Source organism: Gallus gallus, chromosome 9, assembly GCF_016699485.2.
Source record: "Gallus gallus isolate bGalGal1 chromosome 9, bGalGal1.mat.broiler.GRCg7b, whole genome shotgun sequence".
In the NCBI taxonomy this organism is placed as follows: Eukaryota; Metazoa; Chordata; class Aves; order Galliformes; family Phasianidae; genus Gallus; species Gallus gallus.
Window position 1 is genome coordinate 22,291,149 of NC_052540.1, and position 24,860 is coordinate 22,316,008.

General features: G+C 41.6%; 1 protein-coding gene across 12 annotated transcripts in view; it reads right to left on the reverse strand.

Annotated features, from left to right (window-relative positions):
• The window catches only part of RSRC1 (arginine and serine rich coiled-coil 1), a 117,578-nt gene extending 93,706 nt beyond the window's left edge, over window positions 1–23,872 (reverse strand). For 10 of the 12 annotated variants that reach the window (XM_046898527.1, XM_046898526.1, XM_046898521.1 and 7 more), the window contains exons 1-3: window positions 23,762–23,872; window positions 18,496–18,690; window positions 16,143–16,268 (exon numbers count right to left, since the gene is read on the reverse strand). In XM_046898527.1, coding sequence (XP_046754483.1) covers window positions 16,143–16,268; window positions 18,496–18,690; window positions 23,762–23,865 — 425 coding nt within the window. In that variant the 5' untranslated portion in view covers window positions 23,866–23,872. Of the gene's footprint in view, window positions 1–16,142; window positions 16,269–18,495; window positions 18,691–23,522; window positions 23,630–23,761 lie in introns of those variants that run through there. The other 2 variants (XM_046898523.1, XM_046898531.1) reach the window with 2 other exon arrangements.
• Window positions 23,873–24,860: the final 988 nt, after the last annotated feature.

Genomic DNA, 24,860 nt, shown 5'->3' on the forward strand with positions numbered 1-24,860 from the left:
CTGCCCTCAGCCCCAAAGGAGAGCAGAACGTGCTCCCTGCCACGACCCCCGGCCACCCAAAGATGAAGCACCGACACTGACTGTGCACCCTGAGGTTGGTGTGTGCCCACCACACTGCAGAGGTGCTGGGAAACCTATGGGGCATCCGCAACCCAGTGGAAAAAAAGTTAACTTTATGTCTCCTTCTGGAGCTGATTGAGCTTTTCTGTCAGCAGTCGATGGCTCAGGCTTGCTTCTTGTGTGCTTTGGACAGAATTCCTTGCCTAAGGGAGAAGAGCGGAAAGCCGAGCACAGCCCTTCTGGCATTCAGAGCACGCCAGCAAGAGCCTCCAATGGAAAGCTACAAGCAGAAAGCAAACTTCACTGAGTGCCACCTGGAAAACCAGAAATATAAAGCATAGATTTACGCTTGCAGCTACGCAAGCAGTAGTTCTTGTTGGGGTAATGTTACAGATCCCTAACAAAGCCAGTGACACCAGCACGCGTGCCACTGGAGCTCGCACCCTGCATGAGCAGCTCGGTGAGGAGCACTTCCCTGTGGACACACGTGCTATCTGCTCGAGCAGGCCAGACGCACACTGAACATGTGGAAGCACATAAACCAATGGCAGCGCTGTTGGCTACATGGTATTTCTGCATCCTACACAAAATGACTTAGGCTATTTTTCACCAGGCTTCTTACGCAGAGGAAGGGCTATGGGAGCAGCTGTGGCCAAGGGACATGTAATGAAGTGTGCTGCCAGGGATCTGGGGAGGGAGAACAGCTGTGTGAATAGCTCCCACGGATCTACTGGAGCTGCAAACTGTTCCACTCCATTAGCCATACAGGAAGGGATTCCCTCCCTGCACAGGTCTGTTAGCGCCTGCAATACAAGCACTCCAAGGAGCTCAGCATCCTCATCTCCCATCAGGGAAAGCATATTCCTCATTCATTCCTCTTGCTTATCTCTTGGAAGACTGAAACCACCTCTATTTGCTGAGATTCCACCTCTAATTAGGAAACCCAGTTGAAGAACACAACCATTTTTTCACAAAGCGAGTTTCTCTTACATAGAGGATGCCTCAAAACAGGACTTGTTTTTTTAACCCCATAATCACATCACAATGACTGAACAGGAAGACTGCTCATAACTGAACAGAAAAATCTACCATTTATTTTTAATAGCCTTTGGATAATAAAATAATTAAGAAGTGGGAGGTAGCGCACTGCCCTGGCTATTAAATGAAATCAATTAAGAAAACCTTCCCCCCCTCCTCCCCCCACTGAGTGCCCATCCTTCCCCATTCAAAGCAGTTCAGAAGTTCTACACCTCAAGTGCATAAAAACACACACCTACAAAAATAGCCAGTTGTATATAACTATATATAAACTATCATGGAAAAGCAAAATTGAGCTTGATAAGAAGTATTCTGCTAATCAGTTAGCCAAAAATAAAAGCATCAGGAATTGGTTGAGAATACCCAGGTCATCTTCAGTCTGTGCAAGTGCACAAGGGCTGCTCACCCTCCAGGCGAGGCAAAATGAACACAGCTGTCAGTCTGCCACACAGAGATAGGAGCAAGGAGCACTCCCTGCTCCTCTCACCCATTCCAGAACTGCCACTGCTGAGGCTGCAGATAAAGTTCCTTTCCTGCAGGACTGGGTAATCTGAAGAAATGGATGCTTTTTCTTTTCTTTTCTTTTTTTAAAAAACAAACATTCTTTAAGAGACATGTATGGGGAAACTTGAATTCTATATGGATTAGTAAGACAGCATTCCATTAGCAAGTAAATCCATCACACTTTGTAACTAATTAATTCAATGCACACAGATGCACTTGTACTATTCTCGATACAGCTGGAATACATTTTAAGGAAGGAGGGCCCAGCTCCTCCCAGGACTCCCCCAAAGTGCACCGAATTCTTTGTTCCTCCATCACGCAGGCGTTGGTGACTGCCTCTGCCACGACACGAAGATCTGATTGGATTGCAAAGCAACTAAAATAGTTCAAATTCATTTTCCAGATGGAATCCCCATCCAGGTAATTATTCATTATAAATTGGCCAACGCCTCCAATATTAAGTTAAAGAGCGAAGGAATGTAAGGAAGGACGAGTTTTTCACTGGCCTGGTGCCCCTGGGAAGCCCAAATTAGTTACAGGTAAGTTCGACTCTTCTGCCTCTGACAAGACCACTATTTCATTTCTTGTGACTGTAAAACATCTGAGATCGAGGTCTTGATTGTGGCTTGAGCTTATAGATATTATGTAATAAATATGTATCCTAATAGCCACGCAGATATGAGACAGCTGGATGAAATCACCTCAACAGATGCCTGAAATCACCCAACACAACGGGATGCCAACTGTGAACAACCACAACCAGGAAGGCTGTGTGCCCGTGGCCCCCAGCTGCCACCAGGCTCAGCCACTGTGCTGCACACAGCTCAGGCAATGCAAAGGTCTTTCATTACCTCACTGACAACCAGGCACTACGGGTTACATTCTGTGAGCTGTAAAAATAAATAAATAAAATATGTATAATAATAAGATTTTTAAACACCCTCTTTTTTCCCCCCAAATTAAAAAAAAAATCTTAAAATACTTAATGAGAACGGCCATAGTTTCACTATCGGATCAGATCTCCAGCAATTAATTCATAAAAAGGCTTTGGAAAGTTCTGAAGCAGGAGAACAAGCAATAACACATTATCCCACATTGGCAAAATGTTTTACAAACACTACATCAGCAGTTTGTATGTGTCATGAGTACTTTTTCAATCCACATTCCACATATGCAAAGATTGTTTCCTAATTTAAAGGCATTCTAAACGCATTTTGCACTTTGTACTTTACAAACACAGTGTGGATGCAGGAGAGCACACTTCTGCTTTTGTTTAGCATTCTCCTTTTTGCAGAGCATGGCTTATTTGCTGGAGGCAGAAGAACACACAGCTGAGAAGCAAACTGGCAGCTCAAGGTAGTTAGTGGAGGTCATCATCGATAACCCTGTTGTGTCTTCCCCATGCCCTGGCTCTAATGACTAATTAAAAAGTCCAAGAAAGGAAAGAAAGCCTCAAAAAGGCCACATATTATTTCAAAGAAAAGGTGTTTTCATCATAGAAGCTTCAGCTGTTACAAACAGATTGTGAAATAGAACAATGTATCAAGGGGTGAAAAAACAAAATCCAAATAGCTTATTAAAACTCATAAAGTCATCATAAGTAATGAAACTACTTGATTATTACATCTCAAAATGTATTAACAACTCTTCTGTCCAACTGATACCAATCACAAGCTACTTGCTATCAACACTGGTTACTAAGCCCTGGTTTAAGGACTGCAAGATTGGTAGGTCTTCTATCAGCTTACTCTAAGATATGTTCTGAAATAAGGGCTATTTAGGTGATTTCATCTTTGTAATGTAGTTGAAGTGTGGGAATGCTCCCTAACTCAGACCTCTGCCAGGGCTGCCAGCAGAATGCCCCGGGCTTGCCCACCTTGCTGGCAGACCAGCAGCACTTCTACTTCCAACACTCCTTTCTGAGCTGGGCTGGAAATTTACATTTGCATCAATCGCTTCTGTTCATCCATTTACTCAAAAAATACTAAGTTTTCTCTTCTTTAGTATAGTAGCAGAGCCAGAGGTCCCAAATGCATTCTCAAAGCTCTCATTAGAAGAGAAACAACTCTAAATGAAATTGAGTTTATAATATTCTTCTGTGATGTGCATTCTAAGATTTATCTTTCTTTGGTATAAGTTTGACTGAAAGTCCTCTCACCCCATTTTCCTGGTTTGCAGTCCTCAGCTGCCATAATGGTATAAATCTCAAGTGTGTGTCACATTTTTCTCATAGGAAAAAGCACCTTTACTTCAACTGTTACATTACATTGCATTAAGAAGTTCACAAAAGATGAATGACTCTTAGCTAGCAAAATTGGCTACTTTGTCAAAAGACAAGATAGGAACTTATGAACTACTATTTACAACTCAATGAACATCTTTTCTTCCAAATACAAAACCAACGTTTCAGACCACATCTGCTGTGAATCCACACCAATTCAAGAGGATCCCTGAAAAGACAACCCCATGAAAACAGAGGAGAGCCCAGGGGAATGGGAGCACTGGCCCAGGCAGGTCCCCATTCCACACCACAGGGTCCTGACAGCCCAACTCGAGCACAGCCCCGTGCACTCAGTGCTGATCTTCCCAAGCAGATCCCAGTGGAACAGCAGAAAGGACCTTTTGTCTTCAGGGAGGAGAAACTCAGCACAGGAAGACTTGACGAAGCTAACTTGGCAATGGAGTCCACTCAGAATCCCAAACTGAACACAGAGCAGATGATGCAATTTGGTAATTACATAAATGGTCGTTTAAAATCTTAATTGTGAACAGTTTTATAATTAAAATCATAGCTATACTCACATGATTCCCACTGCACTGCTATACTGTATCAAAGAAAAACATATCATCAGTTACAACTTCTATTAACATCAGAATTTTCAATATATACAAACAGAGTTCAAAGGCAGATTAAAACTGCTGCTCTGTGCTAATGTTTATTTCTCAGTAATAGTTCTGATTATCTGGGAGCAGCATTTCCATCACCACACATTTGATAGGGCTTAATAAAACACAATTCCGAGGCAGTCTCAATAAGAAGCACTATTTGCACTTTATTAATTTTTTCTGTCTCAGATATTTGTTTACAGAAGTGGTCTCCACCAAACTACCCCTATAGAAATCTCAACAGTAAAACAATTGAACATAACATTAACTAATTCAGCAGCTTTCCATAAATATTGGTGTACACTTTGGTTATGCTACCATAATTCCCTCACTTCAATGTCTGTCATCTGAACTAACACTCATGAGTAAATGACAATTCTTTGCGTTTTGCTCCAACGAATAACTGTTTTCAATCAATCTTACTGTTCAGCCAGAACAATTTCTTTTTTAAATTATGTTTTAACATTAAATTACTAGAACCACATTTTCTGCAACAAAAGTGGTAAAGCTGACCTTTATTTTATTAGCCTACAATTTGCTCACCAGTGTTTTCTTAAGCTGCGCGAATGGCTTATGTACATTGACAACACCCCACAGATGGTTACGATTACATTTAACAGGACAACGCGCTCATTGAGAACTTTCACAGACACTTACCTAATGGGATGTCACGTTAAATCTGACAGAGTCAGATAAAATAACTATATACTAATTGCAGTGTATCAAAAAGGTCATTTCCAAACGATACGCACATCTCCAACGCAATTATTGACAGAACCAGTGCACTAACGTTTATGCAGTAATGAGTTTTCAAATGAGCACAATTATTGGGCAGGTTTCTTCTGGCAGAAGATGTCCTTGAATCCACATAGCTGTCAACATCCTGGAAATAGATGCCCCTAACTGCAAAACTCTGGTCAACGTCAGAATTCGATTTGACTACTTCTTGCTTCCTCTGCTAATGCTTAATGACTAATTCCTCAGAGATACCCTTAAAAGCCCTAAAATGTTGTCCTTGGGTAGAAACTTTCACTCAGCAATCAATCGGGAGCAAATTAGATGATTGTGTTGAAATGTACTGCACTGTTTAAGCTAACAAATGAATGAAGAAAGGTAGTATATCGGAACATATGCCACTACACTGAAGTTGCTAAAAGGGTCTGTTGGAAGAATATTTGGTTTCCAGTGAAGCTAATATGCTATAAGAAGGGACAGTGATGAAAGAATACCAAGTCATATGGAAATCCAAATATAGTGACAGACACAATTATTTTACTAATTGCTAATGAATACAGTCAAGTGGCATCAAAAAGCCAAACTTTGCTTGGACTACTTCGGGTTTTGACCTCCGCATGAGCGAATGCATTTCAAACTGAAGCCCACCAAAATTGATTAACGGCGCCAGCCAAGGCCAGCGTGTAGCTGAAGCTTTTTTCCATCTATCACATGGCCCCAAGGATAGTTAAATGAACCTTAAAATGGCTACAAACAGCTCAATGACTACACAGACTCCTGCCAATTAGAAATAATTAGGCAGTCATTTTGGTGGTAAGTCTTTTTAAGTGCATACATAATGATGCAATGATGCTTATTAGCGATCTCATATGAGCTATGCTCAAACAGCCTGGAATAATTATGCAACTATCACAAAGCCTTGCACATCTCTGTACTTCACCTTAATGCATTTAAAAATCCACTTCATTACCTCCAGTAATTAATCCTCCATTAATTGCAGGAAAAGCCCAGTTTACCGTGCTTCGTTTCTAATTATCTTATAAATAGTTATGGTTCTAATTAATGTGTTCATTAAGCTGAATATCTTTCTCAAAGCCATGCTCAGAGCAAAGGTTCCGCTTTTGAGAGAAAAAGCCTAACTAGCCATAAGGTGAGGCCATTTTGGTTGTATTTGCTTTTATTTTAGTATATTCAACCTCCTAATTGGCATTTAAAATCTAATTTGGAAGAACTTCAATAAGACTATATACTAGAAAAATAGGAAAGGGATTTTTTTTTTTCTCCCACACCCATTCTCCAATCAAGAAGCTTAGAGCTCTAACAGCAAAACTTTCAGCGTACCTTTTTGATATAGGCTGGTAACAGATTTTCAGTGCTATGCCACAGATTAATTTAAATTCTATTACAATTTAGCATACCTCTGCTTGTGTCCATGGAAGAGAAGCAAAAACTATAGAAGCAAAATAGGTACCGAGCAGCATATGAATTATTGAAAAACATCCAATGGCTCTTGCCTCTATTTCTATAATATGAATCAGCAGTACAAAATTATAAGAGAATTAAAATAATTCATTCAAGCTGAATGAATGAATACAATTCCTTAAAGTTAAGGAGAGTTTTTCAGTCTGCCTTACTAGGAGCTGATATAACCCTGTAAAAATATTCTTCAGCTGCAGTTTTTAAAGCAATATTTATGGATAAGGAAATCTAATACTGAAAGCACGCCCTGCACAGTATTCAGAGGTACGCACATAAGCAGAAAACTTAAGGTCAAAAGAAAATTCTACAAAAGCACATCCAAAAAAACATCCAAAGAGGTACAGCAGCATTAAGATACAGATTATTTTCTTTCTTCTCCTAGATTTTAAGAATTGTTTTTTTTTTTTAAAGATAGACACGATACTTCAATGCATCCTTCCCCAGTTACTCAGTGGTTTTCACATTTTTCCTTATGTGGTCACATATTCAATATAAATAAAATATTTTGCTGAGGCAATTGTTTCAGCTCTGCTTTGATAGCAAAAAGACAAAGGCTCTACACATGCATGAAATCAGCAATACACTTCTTTCTTTTTCTTCCTACAACATTACACCTGAATTGAAAACCAGGAATCGCTGAAGTCAAGTGCAACTTTGCCACTGACTCTGACGGAGCTGAAGTAAACCAATAAACCTATATTAGAACCAGATGAAGCATTAGCATCTATATATATTCGTGCTCTTGCATTTCAGTGCCTTAGAAACCAGAATCTCTCCTTGTTTGAGGGCCGTTTCGCTTTAAAACAGTCTCATCAGACCCCAGCTTGAACACCCCAGGCTGGAACCTCTTCTTTCAACCTCTGCTCTCCACGAGGACAGCTCTTGCCCTGTTCTCCCATTCCCCACACGGGCAGGGCAGAAAGATGTTTGCTCTGCATGCTCACTGGCCTCCATGCACAGGTGGGGGTAAAGGCAACAACATACCAAACAATGAAGGGGCAGTCACCGAAGTGTCAGAGTACCCAGCTTGCATCAGTTTAACCTGGCATGGAAGTCACCTCCAAACCGCACTTTGCTCAGAACATCAACAAGAACAGCCAGCTGCCTGTCTGGATCTTGGAGGACAGCTGATTTATATAGGATAAAATTAATTGATACAAAGGTACCTGAAGCACTGCACATGGCAGCTACTGTCCTACTTCACTACAGCACTGAGCAATCCCTCCAGCCCACATCCTGGACAAAAGCAGCGAACTGGAACACCCTGAAAGCAGCTCCCCAGCAAGGCTTGTTCCCAAGTCCTGGCTCCCAAGAAGCTCCCTACCAGCCTACAGAAACAGAAGCAAGCAATACCTTAAGATTAAACAACATTGTATCTCCTCAGTAATTAATTTCTCCCAGGGCTTGATACATTTCTAGCAACATATTTAACTGCCAGTTTGAAAAAGGCACAGCATCAAGCAGCACACCGTACTTCAATAGTTGCTGACCCCTGCTCCAAGGTGGCTGGTTCTAAGAACAACAGTCTTGTTACAGCTGCTTTTCATAGAACTTGAATAAAGTAACACAAGAATAATATACAAGAGTAACTGAGAAGGACTACAGTAACCAATCTATTAATACATAAAGTAGACAAGGTAAGGAATCTATGGGGGAAACAGTAATCCATCATTAAAACTGTGATGAACATGGATGCTAAGCCAGGGTTGTACACAATCTTAGCTCTGGCACGTCCATCTATGGTATGGTTGACTGGTACATTCAATGAAGTGTAGCTTGGATTTTTGGAATAGATAGGACTGACAGCTACTTGCATACTGCTGCTATAGAGTAACTGCAAAAAACCTGAGCAAGAGGAACATACTGACAGCTCCACACAAAAAGGGCAGCGAGACTCTTTGGGCAGCAATATCTGCATTTTGCCTGTGTCTTTATAGCCTAGGTGCTGCTCTTGCCATGTGTTATTAGACAGGCAGGAATCCACAGCAAAATGCTCCTACTAAATTCTATAAATGTTGTATTGCACAAGCTGATAATCGGGTTCTGGAAACTAACACTGGAAACAGCAGCAATTTACTCCTGCAGACAGTGATGGTCTTGTATTACCGATGCATCTTTAAGACATCTGCTCTGTGTTGATTTGCATAGCAGCCTCTACAAACATGATCTCTATAGCAAAAATGAATAGATTCATGGCCAGAGTTGTGGTAATGGAGAAAAAGAGGATTAAAAAAGTAGTAACACACAATAGTTCAGAATGTAGACTAAAATAAGAGTCAATTCTCCACTAAAGAAGTATGAGAATAATTTGATTCTCAAGTATCTTCTCCCAAACAGAAAACAGAAGCACAACCACTGCCCCCCCACATTAAAAGGGGGAGGCAGCCCACAAGTAGACCCTTTCCCTAAAGGAGGAATGAAAGGCTTTCTAAAAATAAGAAGCTACATTAAGAACACATTCTACATACATAACACCAGGACTGCTTTAGAAAAAAGAAGTTTTCATGCAATTAGACTCAATAGTTAGCTCTAAATGAACAGCAGTCATGAATTCATACGTTTAAGGCTTTTTTATATATATACACACCAATGAAAGGCATCAAAGCAGCTGTCACTAGCAGCTATCTGCCCCTATTGATAACTTTAGGGCCCCTGGCGTTGCCTTATGAAGTTTAATTTCCCAAAGTGGTCAATTAGACCTTGGTAATGTGTGCATTGGTGGGTTATTGCTCCAGGATATCTTGAATGCTACTGCTTCACCCCTTTACTTATTCCACTACATCTGTGTAGAATAATTGTTAATTTTTTTTAAAGTAACTTATTATAGCTAAAAACATTTTAGAGACAACTGGAGATACAACCATAATAGAGTAAGACCCTAAATGAAAACTTCAGGTGTTGATTTATCACTGGAAAAATAAGGAGTATCTGCCATTAGCATCTGCAGAAAAACCTCAAGACCACGTGAACAAAACCAATCCAAATTCCACTAGTTCTGCCCTTCCTGAAGCCTTTGTTTGAAGTTCAATGCAAGAAATACTGCCATTTTTTTAAATTAAATATACATTCTAACAGAACAAAGACTCCTAACCTCTCCTGCCCCTCCACTAAGAGAAGAGATGCACACAATGCTGGCACCAGTCCCTCCCGTGATTGCAGACATGGGTTTGTGCAGTTAGTTGCATGCGACCGTGCCAATCTGCATAGCAAGGAGAGATGGAAAATATCATAGGCAGCAGATCAAACCTGTAAAAGAATAGCAACTCCAGTAGTTACTAGCAGGCAACGAAGCATTTCAGGAGAAATATTCTAATAGCACTGCTTCATTTCTTATAAGACTTTCATCTGCTTCTTTGTAGAAAATTCTTGGATCCATTTCCAAAGACAGTAATGTTGAAAAAGCCTTTCAATAGATTAAGACAGCTTTTCAACACTGCCTGACAATTTGTGCCCAGCCTTGTTTTTCCACAGCTGTCTTGCCCTTATTCCCAGATTTTTTTTATTTTTATTTTTTTACAGCAGATACTCAGAGTCATGCTGGTACACTCTCCCTTCCCTCTGCTCTCAAAGTCACTGCTGCTGTTGTTACTCAAAAACTTTGCTTCCAAGTTCCTTCCATGTCCTTCCTAGCAGCAAAAAACTCACAGTGGCTGATGCCCATTGGACAGTGAGTTCAGAAAACCCTCCCTTTCTCCCCTAGACCCTTCCTGTCCCCCAGAACAGCTACCAGCATCTACTCTTTGGCTGAAACCAACCTCATCTTCAACCCACATTCTTGCATCACATTTCAATTTAGTCCTGCTTCTCAACATTCTTGATCACAAAAAAAAAAAAGTTCTAGGTTCATGCAGCTGCAATTCATCTTATACACATTATAACCCTTGACCACTACTTGAGCCATTCCCTTTTTTCCTTACCTGTCATTGTCTCGTCTACCACACATTGCCACTGGCATTAATATCTACCTCAAAACTACATCCTTTTAATCTCCCCCTCTCCTAAGAGCCTTTATTATCTTTTTATTATCTTTTCAGGCTGGTGCAGTTACTAGAAAACTCTTCCCCAAGTTGTTAATAATGGAAACTATCCCATGAAACTCTACAGCGTAACCTATTTGAGTGCTCTCCTGCCACTAAAAGGAAGTTTTGAAGGCAGGTCGGGATAGATTATGTCCTGATTCAACACTTGCTATCAGCTGTAAGCTCTGGCAGGCCAGGGCACATTCATGCAACCACACTAAAAACATGATGCATGGAAAATAAGAGACTAACTGAAAAAGGAAAGGCTCCTTCCTATCCACCTTCCCTAGTAAGGCAAATACCAAGCACTCAGTGATGCTGTTTGTATCTTTCTGAAGTTATATGCACAACGTTTCACTGTGCAATATTGTCTCTTGCTAAAATACTTTTTTGTTCAGACGTTATTAGAAATCACACAGAATCACTGGGATTGGAAGAGACTTCAATATTAAAAAACAAAAAACAACTCTCAGAGGAAAAAGAAAGCTCACACAAAAGACAGCCAACTCCTGCCAGTACTAAAAACCCAAACTTGAAAAAACCTTAAGCCCATTACAATACAGTGGCACGCTGTAAAATACACAGAGTAAACAACCAATACAAAGCAAGGATTGACAGTTTGCCCCAACCAGGAATAACTGAATGAAGCTATGACCTTCCAAGCACAGATCAAACCCAATGGCAAGCATCTCTAACTTCACAGTAAGCAGCATCTAGTACTGTATTTCTGTTTGAAGCAGCAGTGTTGAAAGTACACCTAGAAAACGTGTAGGGGAGGAATCTTGTAATTCCATCAGCCCTATGCGTCATCAACCAGGTAATGCAAATTAAACCATTTACAGAGTTCACGGAAGCTGTGAACCTGTCCAGATATTTAATTAGTACTGTGGGGTATACAAAAGTATTTTTGTTGTTGTTATTATTTATTGACCCTTTTTAGCCAGCTCTTTGTTTTTACTGTCATTATTTACCCACCCTTTTCAGTTAGCTCTCCTCTGCATAATAAGAGAACCCTATTTTCCAAATAGCAGGACTGATAAGCACCAAAACTGAAGAACTTTGACATAATTCTTGTTTACTTTGCTGGGATAACGACAACTTGAGGCAACAATTTGCCTTTTGCTACCAAACTCCAACCCTATTCCAAGCTACCTGTAATGAGTAAGTCACCATGCCATAGATTGCAATAAGATACACACATTTCCAAACTAAATTGGAATAGAGCTCAGGAAATAATATGTAACCATGTCCCCACCCCCAGCAACACAAAAAGCCACCGATCAAGCACCTCCTTTGCTGACCACCCAGAGACAGCAATTTCACAAACAAGATTACACTTCACACTACATTACCCCATAGATACCTATAGATGTACTAGCTGTTATTGCATCACTTACGTCGAACTTTGTTACGGATTTCAGGACAGGATTGGTCAGTCCAAAATAACAAGAAAAGCCAAAAAACATTTGGCAGACAATAAAAACAAGCTTGCGTATTTAAGGGCAATTATAGCAAAATGCTCTGTGACCACAGAATTGTATGAAGTCAAGGAAAAAAAGGTTAACATTCTTTGGTTAAACCTATTTAAAGCTACACGAATTAAAAGACTGAAATCCCAAGTTCTGACGTATTTTCGCATACAATTAACTTGCAGAATGACTGTAGTGAAAACTAAAAATATTAACAAGCCTCTACCCACACACAAGCCACAGCAAATCCAAGTTTCTCCATTCCAGAGAAGCATAATATTCTAATAAGAACTATCCTAATCTTCACCCAGCAATAATTTCAAGATGATATTATTATTCTCATTTCCTTGAATAATATCCATACTCCAGGGCCATTTTCCTTCTCATATTCAATATCATGCATGCTTGTATCAAGATTCCTTTCTTCATATCCTGTCACAGTATCAATCACTGCCTCCTGTCCACTCAATCCACTTTTGATTTATCAGCCGCTGTCTTTCTGGACTCCATAACTCGACCCAAACCATTTTAGCAAGACATTGACAAATAGCACCCAGTATCACATCAACCTGTTCCACTTAGTAAACTAAGAAACAGTAACTGTGACATCTCTGCATAAGTATTCCATTCTATTCCCCAGACTGATGTATATTAATGAGGAGATGGTATTTGAAATGCTTCTTCCACATCAGCATCTAATATGATCAAATTAGGAAATGGGATGATTTATTAAATTTCGCAGAGCTGAAATATTTCTTTATATCACTCTATGTGTGGTTTCAGAAAGTGAGCTGTTGCTTTCAATTTTTCTACTGAGGATGTGCCTGCATTTCACAGACGAATTATTGTCTTTAAAAAGATTGCAAGAAGGCAAAATGTTATTAAGCAAATGCTCAGTAAAACAAACTAAATCGGTTTTAAAATTCCTAATTTAATGTAAATCTTGGTTGTTTTGCTGAAATTCAGTTTGTGATCTTATTAAGTCATATTTGCATTGTACTATCTTGCTGTAGGACAGCTTCAAATTTATAGCATTACTAGGAAGACCCACTTTTTTGACTCTAAAAAAATGCATCTAAACTAGTCACAATACACACAAGTTTTCTTATTCTGAAATCCGAGCTGATATTTTGTGCTTGATTTTGTTAAGTGGCACATTTTAAAAATATGTTGAGATAATCCATTTTTTGTAACTTAACTTTTCAAATGAAAGCCTGATATTTCAATATTTGAATATTTCATTTAAATTAAATACCTATGTTAGAAAAGCTACTAAAATTACACTACGGGCACCATACTTTTACAAACATGTTCACCATCTTGAAAAGCAAACTATCTTTGTTTGATGGAGAACTGGAAGGAGAAATTAGGAGAGATGGGAGAGATATCTACATGGCTTACACCAAAAACAAACCCAGTGATTTCAAGATACGATGCAAAGAATCTCAACTTCCAACAAGAAAGGGATTTTCTAGTGTCAGTCCCAAGTGACAGTGGAAAACACAGTTGCTCAAGTCCTGAAGGTGGTACTTGGGAAGCACAACAGTAACCCTAAAAATAGGAGCAGTACAGAGAAGAGCTTCACTTTATTGCAGCATCTCACATTGCTGCCTTGCTGGTGGGTCAGCAGGTTTTATTCCCCACCACGCTCAATTCACAGGTAGGGTACCAATGGGAATACTCCAGCAGGTAACATGCTCTTACTACACAAAGAAGAACTGGACAAGCTACTTCTAATCATTTCATTAGCTAGTTCACCCAGGTGTTTTCTTCCATGCTTACCATTAAAGGTGACATACAGAAATGAGCTGTCTCATCCTAAGCAAAACATTTAATGGATCATGGGTGCCAAATTCATATGAAAATTGCACCACGACTTCAGCACTCCATTCTGTACATTGCCCAGGACAAATCTCGTTTCTCCTCTATAATAGATTTTGAAGGATTTTTCTTGCCTGAATCTTTTTAGAAAAATCATTTAAAATTTGGTATCCACAACATCCAACAGCATGGACTTCCACAGCTTAATTACATGATGTGCAAGAACTCCTTTTAACTAGGACTTGCTTCACTTGATGCCTGCTCAGGGTCTTACATTGAAGGAAACAGACAACACTCTTTCCTTATATATATATATATTTTTAAATACCTTTCCATCACTTTCCCTCTATCCTCCCCAAATCTCTCTCCAGCCTGAGGAGCCATTAAAAAAAAGCTCTCGAAGAGGACTGGCTGAGTGCATAATTTCACTCAAGTGCACAAGGCAGATTTTGAGTTAGCAAGGCAAGGAAGTACTCAGCATTGTTGCCATTGCCTCTGTGCTACAAACAAGGAAGCACGCGGGCCCCAGCAGCTTTCTGCATCTGACTCAATTCTTCCCCAGATTAAGCCATGGCTTCACAGGGTAACAGCACAAGAGAGCAGACTACAATAAAGGACTCAAAGCTTCTTTCTTTTAATATAATTTGAGATGTTATTTTAGAATATTTTCCCTAAATATTTGTGTCTGTGAACAGTAATACAAAATGACCTGCAGCTGTATAGTCAGTAGGACAGGTTTGAAAACCTAGTATGTTTTACACACCAGATATTTGTATGCAGTATTTCCCAGCACAAAATAAAATAAATCACAATTAGGTTTTAAAAGTTTTTTAAGTAGATAATTTCCATACATTGCAATGGCAATTAACATCAGCAAATCCTTTGGCAAACATGACCATTAGTATTTCAGGCTACAACTAAATGTAAATTGCATTACTGGTTATTAGAATACAACAAACCTTTAAAAGCAGGTTATCCTATTTTCTAATACTGAGTACCTGAACTACTCAAGAGCACCTCTGTTGTCACTTCATTCTTTTTACATCTCACTGTTTTAAAACTGATGCTATAAGAACACCGGATTTTGACAGGAGCACTTCTACACAGAGCTCTGCAGCTTATCCATTTTACAGCTTAGATGGTAACTATACTCCAAGAGAGATCAGGTCATTTAAATAACCAAATTGCCACTACAAAGGCACTGTAGCAATAAGTGTCCAGGCAACTATTATAATGAACAGCTGTGAATAAGTCATGAAAGAATACAAATAGTAAAAATGGAAACGCTCACATTCTTCAACAATTTTTCAGTAACATTTAGGAGGAACGGCTCGACTGATTTGGCATGTAAAAATAACAAGTCTTACCAAGCTCTTAGTAAATAGATTCTAGACTTTTAATTACCTAGCTGCAGATCAGTAAACAGATATAAAAAAAAAAAGCTTCCATCTGCCTGCTACACTCAATAATGACCTTAATACAATAGAAAACGATAACAGCAGTTCTTATACCCATGGATCAACTTCACTTAAACTTTTTAATTGATAAATACACACCAAAAAAATAGAGCCCCTGCTAACCACAAAAGCATGAAACAGTTTTATATAATACAATTTGATTACAATTTAAATTATGCCTATTACTGAAAATACTGACTTGTCATAATCTGATCCATCAAGAATTGCAGCACCACAGATACCTTTCAACATTACATGAAAAGTGCATAACTGGAAACACTTACCCATTTCACAAGAAAAACAGATGAGAAAATAGAAGTTTCTTGTGAACCAATATTATGCATGGAAGTTATGGAAATCAATAATCAAAAAGACAACTTTTGTACCTTGATTTCAGATTATTACAGTTCAACTAAACTAAGGTGACTTTTTTTTTTGCACTTGGCCAAACCCAATATATATAATTTATCATTAAATCCAACTGTACTGTCAGCTTAAAACAAAGCTGTAGTAAGTACATGAAAAGCATAGCACAGAGATTTCAATTCAAGATTTTCAAGTGACATGCCAATTAGACCACTTCTAATATGCTCACAAACAGTAAGTACATGGTGATTTTAAATAAACGCTTTCATAGTAGAAATAATTCTTTCTTTCCTAGAAAAGCACCTTACCTTCTTGTTCTACTTTTTGACCTCGATCTTTGAGACCTGTAGGATTTTCCTCTGCCCCTTGATCGGCTGCGACTGCGTTTTCTTCTAGAGCCATATGAAGAACTACTGCTCGATCTGTGCCTGCGCCTGAAACAAAACCATGTTATCAGTACACCAGTGCTTCTAAAACAAAAAACAGCAACAGGAAAAGGAATAAACAGTTCGCTCAAAATTATGTGCATGCAAAACTATTTCTTGCATTACAGCATGTCATAAAAGCCTCAACATATTCCACTATTGCACGCTAATAAGTAACTCATACATGCTTGAGCAAAGCCTGTCTTAAAGAGCTTGCATTCAAAAATATATGTCCCAAGGGTAGAAGGCAAAACAGAAGTTAACTGATATGCCCCAAATCATACAACACTTGAAGGGCTATGCCAGGAACACAACTCAGCTCTCAATGAACTGCAGTCTCGTGACCGGTGTATTGGAACTCACTGACTCTTTGCCAAATCTGAAGTTAAAGAAATATTTAGACCTATATTCTCAGCAGCACTTAACTCAGGAATACAATGTATGGGACTGCTTTTCAGTGGAAAGAATTCCAGCACTAGAAATGAAATTCAAAACATCAGCTCCTGCACTGCAGATCTATACAATTATCTCCAGCCATCCAGCACAATCCAGTGCATATATAAAAAGCAAACATACATAAAAATTTATTTAAATTATGTACACCTAAAAATATTTTCCCTCTATATACAAACTGAGTTCTTGACTTCCATAATGTGCAGTCTTTGCTCAGATATAGAAAGACTGGTTTTTTTTTCCTCCGCACTCCTCCTTTTTTTAGTACTATTATTAATCAAATAATCAGTATTAATTTATTCAATCTGAGCTTGGGAGTTTTCTCTTGAGCTCTACCAGGGGCCAGAGTGGTATCTTCTCTCCCCACCCCACTTCCACCTCCATCCCCCACCCCCGTTTCATTTATTCAAATAATAAGTTCCTATACACACAGGAGAAAGATGAAAGAATACAGACCAAATACCTACATTAAACCAACCAATCCCAAATCTGGGGGGAGGGATGCTTTAAGTCTCAACCTTTCATACAATTTCTTCTCCATCTCACTCACAGCTAACTAACAATTGCAGCCCTTATGAGAAACTATGTATTTCTGGGCTTCAGGATGTTTAGGTAATATTAAAGTATAACACCCTATTCTTGTAATTCAGGGTCTAGTTCATGGGATATGTGCTTATCTAGCACAAGGGGAAAGGTGTTGCATTACATACAAGGAGTGCTGCAGTAGATTGGACTGAAAATGATTTTGAGGCTAACTCATAAAGAGCAGGTTTCCATGTGAAAAAGTGAGGCGATGCTCCTGCTAAATGAAGATGAAGCAAAGCAATCTTGGAGACTCCTGGTTTTTATACTTCTGGGTCAGGGATAAATCCAGCAGAACCCCAGAGCGTAACAGTCATTTAACTGCCAGAAGCAAATATCCTAAACTAAGGGCAAAGCAGAGGTGCTAGCCAGATACTAAAAGCAGACACTTTGGTCTTTTCTGGATTCAATTTAAGTCAACTGGTCTTCGTCCAGACTCTAATCTCCCTTCAAGCTCTGTTTTTATCTGCGAGATAGCCATGCCTGCACTGGACTAAAGAGATTCATAAAGCTGCATGTCATCAGCATATTGTTGGCATCAAAGCCCATGTCATCTCGCTGTGTCCCCTAAGGGCTGTATGTAGATGCTAAGCAGGAGCAGAAAAACAGGGGGATGGAAAGGAACCAACAAGAACCCCTCCAGAAGCCTGCCTGCCCCATGCTGTAACACTCCTCTGCCAGCTACAGAAAGGTTGGTCAGGAGCAGCTTCTCATACGTTTCTATTGCAGCTAGATGTGATGAGCATCTTCCAGCCCCATCCATTAACAATAATCTGTTCAGTTTGATTCCTGGATCATCTTGAGTCAGAGACAACCAAGATAGCTAAAAAGATCAGGCACATAAAGGGGACTCTGCAATGAAGGAAATACAGTTTTAGGCCAGTACAAATTTGGTAGACAGAGCCACACCATCTGTGTTCTCATTACCTGGCTGACTACTGTATGCTGGACACACAAAGAACTGGGAAGCATGATGGTGAAATCTAACTCTTGGTGTTGCTCATTTTGACGGCTTGGTTTTTAAACAGAAGTGGAACTGTTGCCAGATCTTTGAAGAATCTGAACAAACTGAAATAAAATTCCAAACTAGAACTGACTACACAAGGGATTCCAACACTTCTGGCTTTGTCCCATAATATAGGATGTGGAAGAGCCCAATCTGTAAACAATGGTGGCAGTCAGACAACTACTACACATGCACCTTTTCTCATATGAATGGGAACGTGATTGGACATCTCGAGAGCGTGACCTTGACCTCGATTTCCTCCCAGACTTTTTACGGCTGTACGTCCTGCTGTCTGAGGAGCTGCTTGAAGACGAACGCCTGCGGTGTTTCTTTTTCCTTCTGCTTCTGTTCTCTTCTTCTGTGTCCGAGGAGCGACGGCCCATTTTTAAACTACGTAGAGACAAAAATTCTGAGCTGTAAGAACACCCTGTGCCTGCATTTATATATGCATACACACACAAGAAATGTGTTTATACAAATACACACACTGTGACACCATTTTTAAAGCTGCCGTGTATATAAACTGTTTGGTTTCTATGCAAAACTTAAATCAAGATTTAATTATAAGATGTCAACAAATCTAAGTAATTTGAAATTTATTTGCTGACAGTATAGTTTGCTGTGGCATTAAATACTTGTTCTAAACTTCCACAAAAGATATTTTACAACCATTTAAACAGCTAAATGCACTAATAAAATCCATTTTTATATCAGAACATACTTCATCTTGTCTTATTTTTACATTTTTGGCCTAAATATTAATTTCTGAGAAATCTGGGAAGTAATTTACAAGGAGATAATTCTAACATACTCCCCATTAAGCGTATTGAAGATGCTGTACTGCTGACTGCACATCATCTTAAGGTACAGTTACAGATGAAAATGCATACTTGCTCAATCAATAAAACATGGTCCATTTCTGTTACTGATGTAACTCACTTCATGTGTTTTCAGATTGCACAACTAAGGTAATGTATGTTTTTGTTCTACTTATCATAATTAAAAATCAGCACTGAGAAAACAAGTTATCTTCAAATTAATTCACGCTAGAGTTGGGTTGGCTTTGGTTTTCATTTTAAAGCCACTCAACTTAGAGCTGCTCTATTCTAAAAGTCAGAGCTACGGACACAAAACTTAAACATTTCTTGTTTGTCAATGTGTTTATCTGGACAAAGTCTGCAGACTTTGACACAATTGAAGGAAAAAAGGAGGTGGTAAGGGCTGCCATTCATTTAACTGCTATAAAGACCACCACCCTTTGTAACTCCAATCAGTCTCATTGCTTCAGGATTTAAGAAAAGCAGTATTTCTTGACTTTTCAGACTGCAAACTATAACAAGTGCTTTAAAATTGTTCTTCTGTCCCAGCGACACCTGCCCTACACAGCTGAGGACCTCTCTCCACATGTACTTTCTCTAATGGCAGCCAGCAACAGGCCCTCCTCCCAAGAACAAACACTTGTTTCAAGGCTCTCCAGCTACCAAGAAAATAGCAGCTCCAAACTCCTTAACATTCGTATCAACAGCCAGATCATGGGTGTATTTTAGCACAATTATCAGCCGTCTTCAACCTACACTGAAATATTACAGTTCCTCATATTCCAGCATAAAGAACTTGAACTTGTTCCTTTTCTGCATACAAGCTTTTGCCCTTCCTCACACCTTCTACCACCTTGGCAGCAGACCCTAATCTCCAGGGTCAGGACTGAAAACAGAACAGAACAGAAATTCACTATTAAGTATGTTCCTGTTTAAATACACCAAATGTTTATCAGCAAATAAAAGCCTTGATTATTTTAGGTCAAAAACTGAGTGAGCAAAAAAGCCTGTTTATCCCCACAGGCAACAGCCTCTTCAACCTAAGTTTTCATGGTCTTTGCAAGGCCAGTGAATTGCAAGAGTTTCCCAAGGAAGCTTTCCAGGTAGATATCACCAAAGCACCATAAACACATCCAACAGCTTGAGAATGCTCAATATAGGACCATCCCTACATACCTGGCTCTTCTCTGTTGCTCACCATTTTCCCTCTTGCCACAACCCAAACAGCTTTGTGAAGCTCACTCCCATGAAGCCAAGGTTCTGTGGATCGAACAGCACTTCAGCACACCTGAGAGCCACAACACTAAATCCCTCTGAATATTTACTTAACTGCTCTATAGTTGCAGTCTTCAGCACTTAAGAACCGATCTTTCAGCTAACAAAGCATTTTTTCCATTATTCCAATGAAAACAGCAGTGCTCCACGAGGCTAGAAGGGCAGAGCTTCAGTAGGATGAGCTGTTCTGCACCACTGTTCCTTTTGGAACCAATATATTTTTACTATATTACTAAAGTTATTCCTCACAGATTTTGAGAAAGACAAAGGCAGTATTTTACAGCCTACTTTATCTCATTTAAGGAGATAGGACTTCAATTTGCAGTTCCATAGAGAAATGACAATTTCTATCAACATATTGCCCCGTGCAGTTATTTCCTCCACCTCCCTCCCCTCCCCCCAGCTCGAAGACTTGCAGAGACCCAAGGTACCAACAGCTATTATACAGTAAAATAAAGCTCTTCAAATATATACTGATAGAACAACCTTCAAATGAAGATGAAGCTGAATCTCAAACTCTAAATAAGCAGAACTGCTCAGAAAGATGAAACTACAATGCACAGGTTTTAAACTAAGAGCTCACAGACCACAGCTCATGACAGCAAGATTAATGGAAGAGACCTGAGAAACACAGAGTACAGAAGACATTTCTGCCAAGATATTCACCGCTTGATGTGGATATCATTACGAGCCAGAACATTACACTTCAACATATATTTTGCCTGTTGTTTAACTTCCTTTTTTAACCACGGCTTTCCTCCCCATTTGGGCACATAACTGGATTAAGCAGCATACCAAGCTAGTGAAACATATTGTGTAAATCTCAGTTTTATGTCTTCAGGACCACAGAAAATCTGCGTGCCACAGCCCTTCAGGACAAGCCCTATTGCAGTACATGAGCAGAGCAGAAGCATCCCACACTGGTGCCTCAGCAGCTCCAGGAAGCTCTGGGTTTGCAGTGGCTGAGCTGCAGGACGAAGGCAGGTGTGTGACTGATGCTCTGCATGTCCTGGAGATCCCACTGGAACAGAAATCACCGTAAGCAGACCTGATCCCAGAACAACATGAGCAGCCAAGAACCTGCAGCTGCCAGCTACAAGGATACTTTGGAAGTACATAGTGCCTGTCATACAGGCTCATCTGCCACCAGGGTTTTTGGACCATTCCTTCAGCACATCACATACATTTTCCTGTGAAGATGCCTCTTACAAACACAGAGCTTGAAATCAGATGATTAAGATCTACACCAGGCTGATACCCTCCCTGACTGCTGCCTCCTCCCTCCATACTCCTGCACAGACCCATCAGAAAGGACTGCTAGCACCAACTGATACCCAAAGCCTGGCAGATGGAAGACTTGTTCTGCTGGGTCAGTGGTCCACACACCAGCTCCACAAATAGGACTGGCTGACAGTACCTACAGATCACAAAAGAACTGTATGTTGAAGTTTATAAGCTTTTTCTACTCATCTATTTCCACACACAGTCTGTAGATCCACCGCAGTTAAGAGTGGTGTAAGAGTTTCCCTAATAGCTGCAGGGCCTGATCTCATTTTTGAGGTGCCTCCCCTTGCAGGTCTCAGAAGGAGGTGTTAAGCCATACATATTTGCAACAGGAGATAAATTACTAATTCCTATTTATGCGCAGACACTGAGAGATGCAGCTCTAGGTGTCTGGCAAGGCACGTGAGGCAGCAGCAGGCTTTTATCTCAACCACAAAGTAGTACAAGGAGGAAGAGGTACATTACCAAGCATTGACAGCAGATAGATGGTGAGACTGAAAAGCCAGATTACATCCCAGGCTTTTGGGGAGAAAGAGTCTCCTGACCATCACATCAGTGAGGCTCCTATTTCTACGTCACTCTGCCCTAACCTTATCAGTAGGATGACTCACTGTTGGATCTGCTGCATTTGAAGCTGCTGTTCTGAAGCAAAGGCACACTACAGCAACTAACGGACAGATTTACAGGTCTTTTTTTTTTAATTATTATTATTTTACTATTTTATTTTAGATTTTTTGAGAACTGATGCTGCAACAGTTTGGTTGAAGCAAAAACAAAGCACATGCTTTCAAACACATTTGCCAAGAGAAACACCCACAACAAAAATTCCAAAACTACTATTTACTTCTGGTAAAGCTACAAAGTGTGCTACCAAGCAGCTAAGTAACCTCCCACCCTGCATGAAAAATGTAAACAAAACCTTAATTACTAAGAAACTTCATTTGTAGCTGACTTGGAGTAGTCACCCGCACTGTTCACATAGCAGCTTTATAAATGTATGCAGGTTTCCTTAGAGAGAACCAGCAATTCAGGGAGAGATTGCACTTGATGGGCTCCAGCCAGGAAACAAAGCTGACTGAAGTGAAAGTTATTCCACGTTACTTAACAAACACGAGTCTAATAAGTAGGATTCAGTGTTACTAACAGCAGTGCTGCTCCCACAGAAAGGGAAACTGCAAACAGGCAGAACTCACTCTGACAGCGTGCATGTGTGTGTGTGGATGAAGGAGTATCTGCGTCTCCCTCCACCAAGCCTGCAGTTATGCAGAAACTCTTCCAGCTCTGAAGTTCAGAAAGAAATGCTCACAATAAAGAAAGAGATTGGATCACAAGTGACAACGAAGTAACCTGTTCTTATAGAACCACAGAATTGTAAGGGCTGAAAGGGACTTCCAGATATCACAGAATGGCCTGGGTTGCAAAAGGACCACAGTGTTCATCCAGTTCCAACCCCCTGCTATGTGCAGGGTCACCAACCAGCAGCCCAGGCTGCCCAGAGCCACATCCAGCCTGGCCTTGAATGCCTGCAGGGATGGGGCATCCACAGCCTCCTTGGGCAACCTGTTCAGTGCGTCACCACCCTCTGAGTGATCACCGAGTCCATGCCCCCCAACAAAACAGGCTCTGTACAGCAGGTTGCAGAAGTAGGTGTCCAGGTGGGTCTTACAAGGCAGCATGTATTTCTAAGCACTTATCTGGTGGGCTCTTTCCCTTAGCCAAGCCTCCAGACTGCTAAAGGAGAAACATCCAACTCACACCTATGAGGAGAGACACCATAACCAGTTCCTTCAGAAGGAAACACTAAGATAAAACAACCAAACCGTAAACAAGCAGCTGATAATTCACCTTCAAACCTCGGGATTTCCACGCTAAACGAAGGGAAAAGAGCCCCCGACCGCTCTGTGGGAGAAGGATCCGTCCCCAAGGCCCAACCTCACCCTCAGGCCCTGCCCCAGGCCAGGCCGCAGCGTCGCCATGGCAACGGCAGGCCCGAGGCCTACCCCATCCCCTCCCCGCACCCCGAGGCCCTTCAGCCGCCCGGAGCCCCCCCCCAAAGAGAGCCCACCCGTCCCCCCCCGCGTTACCTCAGCCTCCAACAGCCGAGCTGAGGCCTCAGGGCCGCGGCTTTGAGAGCGGCGGCTTCCCTGAGGGAGGCGGGCAGGCAGCGGCGAGCGAGCGCCGAGCGCATCGATGGCGGCAGGCAGCGCTGCGGAGCGCCGAGCGAATGGATGCGCAGCGCGGAGTGCGGGACACGCGTGGGGATCGGGGAGCATTGGCTGGTGCCTGGGCGCCCCAGAACCCCACGCACGGCCGTCCGGCCGTGCGTGGGGCTCTGGGGCGCCCAGGCACCGCAGTTGTGGTCTCCCAGCGGAGCCAAACTCTCCCACGCGCGAATTCCCACGCGGGATTCCAGTCCCGTAACGAATTTTGTTAGCTGAGAACGAGGCTGAGGCAAAATGGGGACAGCGCGCCGCTTCCCTGCGGGAAAAAAAAACCCATCCCTGCCGTGGGAAACGTACGCTTCGCATCGTGGGGCGAAGGGGAACGGTCGCGCGTGTCGCCGGGGCGAAGGACCCCCGACGGGCAATCGGAGCTCCTCTCTGTAAAGTCATCCCCGCGGAGGTCGAAGGAGGAATCGATACGCGGGCGCGAGTTCAACAATTCTGAATTATTTATTGGCATCCTACCGAAGGTGTCAACAAAAAAAGTGCCGCTTTCACGGGATTTAGCCAACAAAGCCCCGACGATGCGAGCCTCAAACGGCGTCGCTCGCCCTAATCCGATGCCTCCACCCTCCGCTGCCCGCTACCCCCTCGTTACACCAACCCCGAGCCCACGGGAGCCCACGGAGGAACTTTCCGTGCCCCCGCCCCGCACGATGCGGGCGGAGCGCGGGTGCGGAGGCTGCGCACCCCCCCCCCCCCCCCCCGGCCCCTCCCCTGCAGCCCCGGCTCCGCGCATCGCCCGCCCGGGACCTCGCGTGGAGCCGCCGCTTAATTAAATTAATTAGGGCGCAGCGCGGGGCGGGCGGGCGGCGGAGCGCTGTGGCCGCAGTGCCCCGCGGCGGGCGGGCGGGCGGCGGAGAAGGAAGGGGTCCATTCAGAGCTCCGAGGGGAGGTAATTCGCCGGGAACAAGGGGCAGGCGTTGCAAAGTATAAATAGTGCCACTTCCAGCGGCGCGAC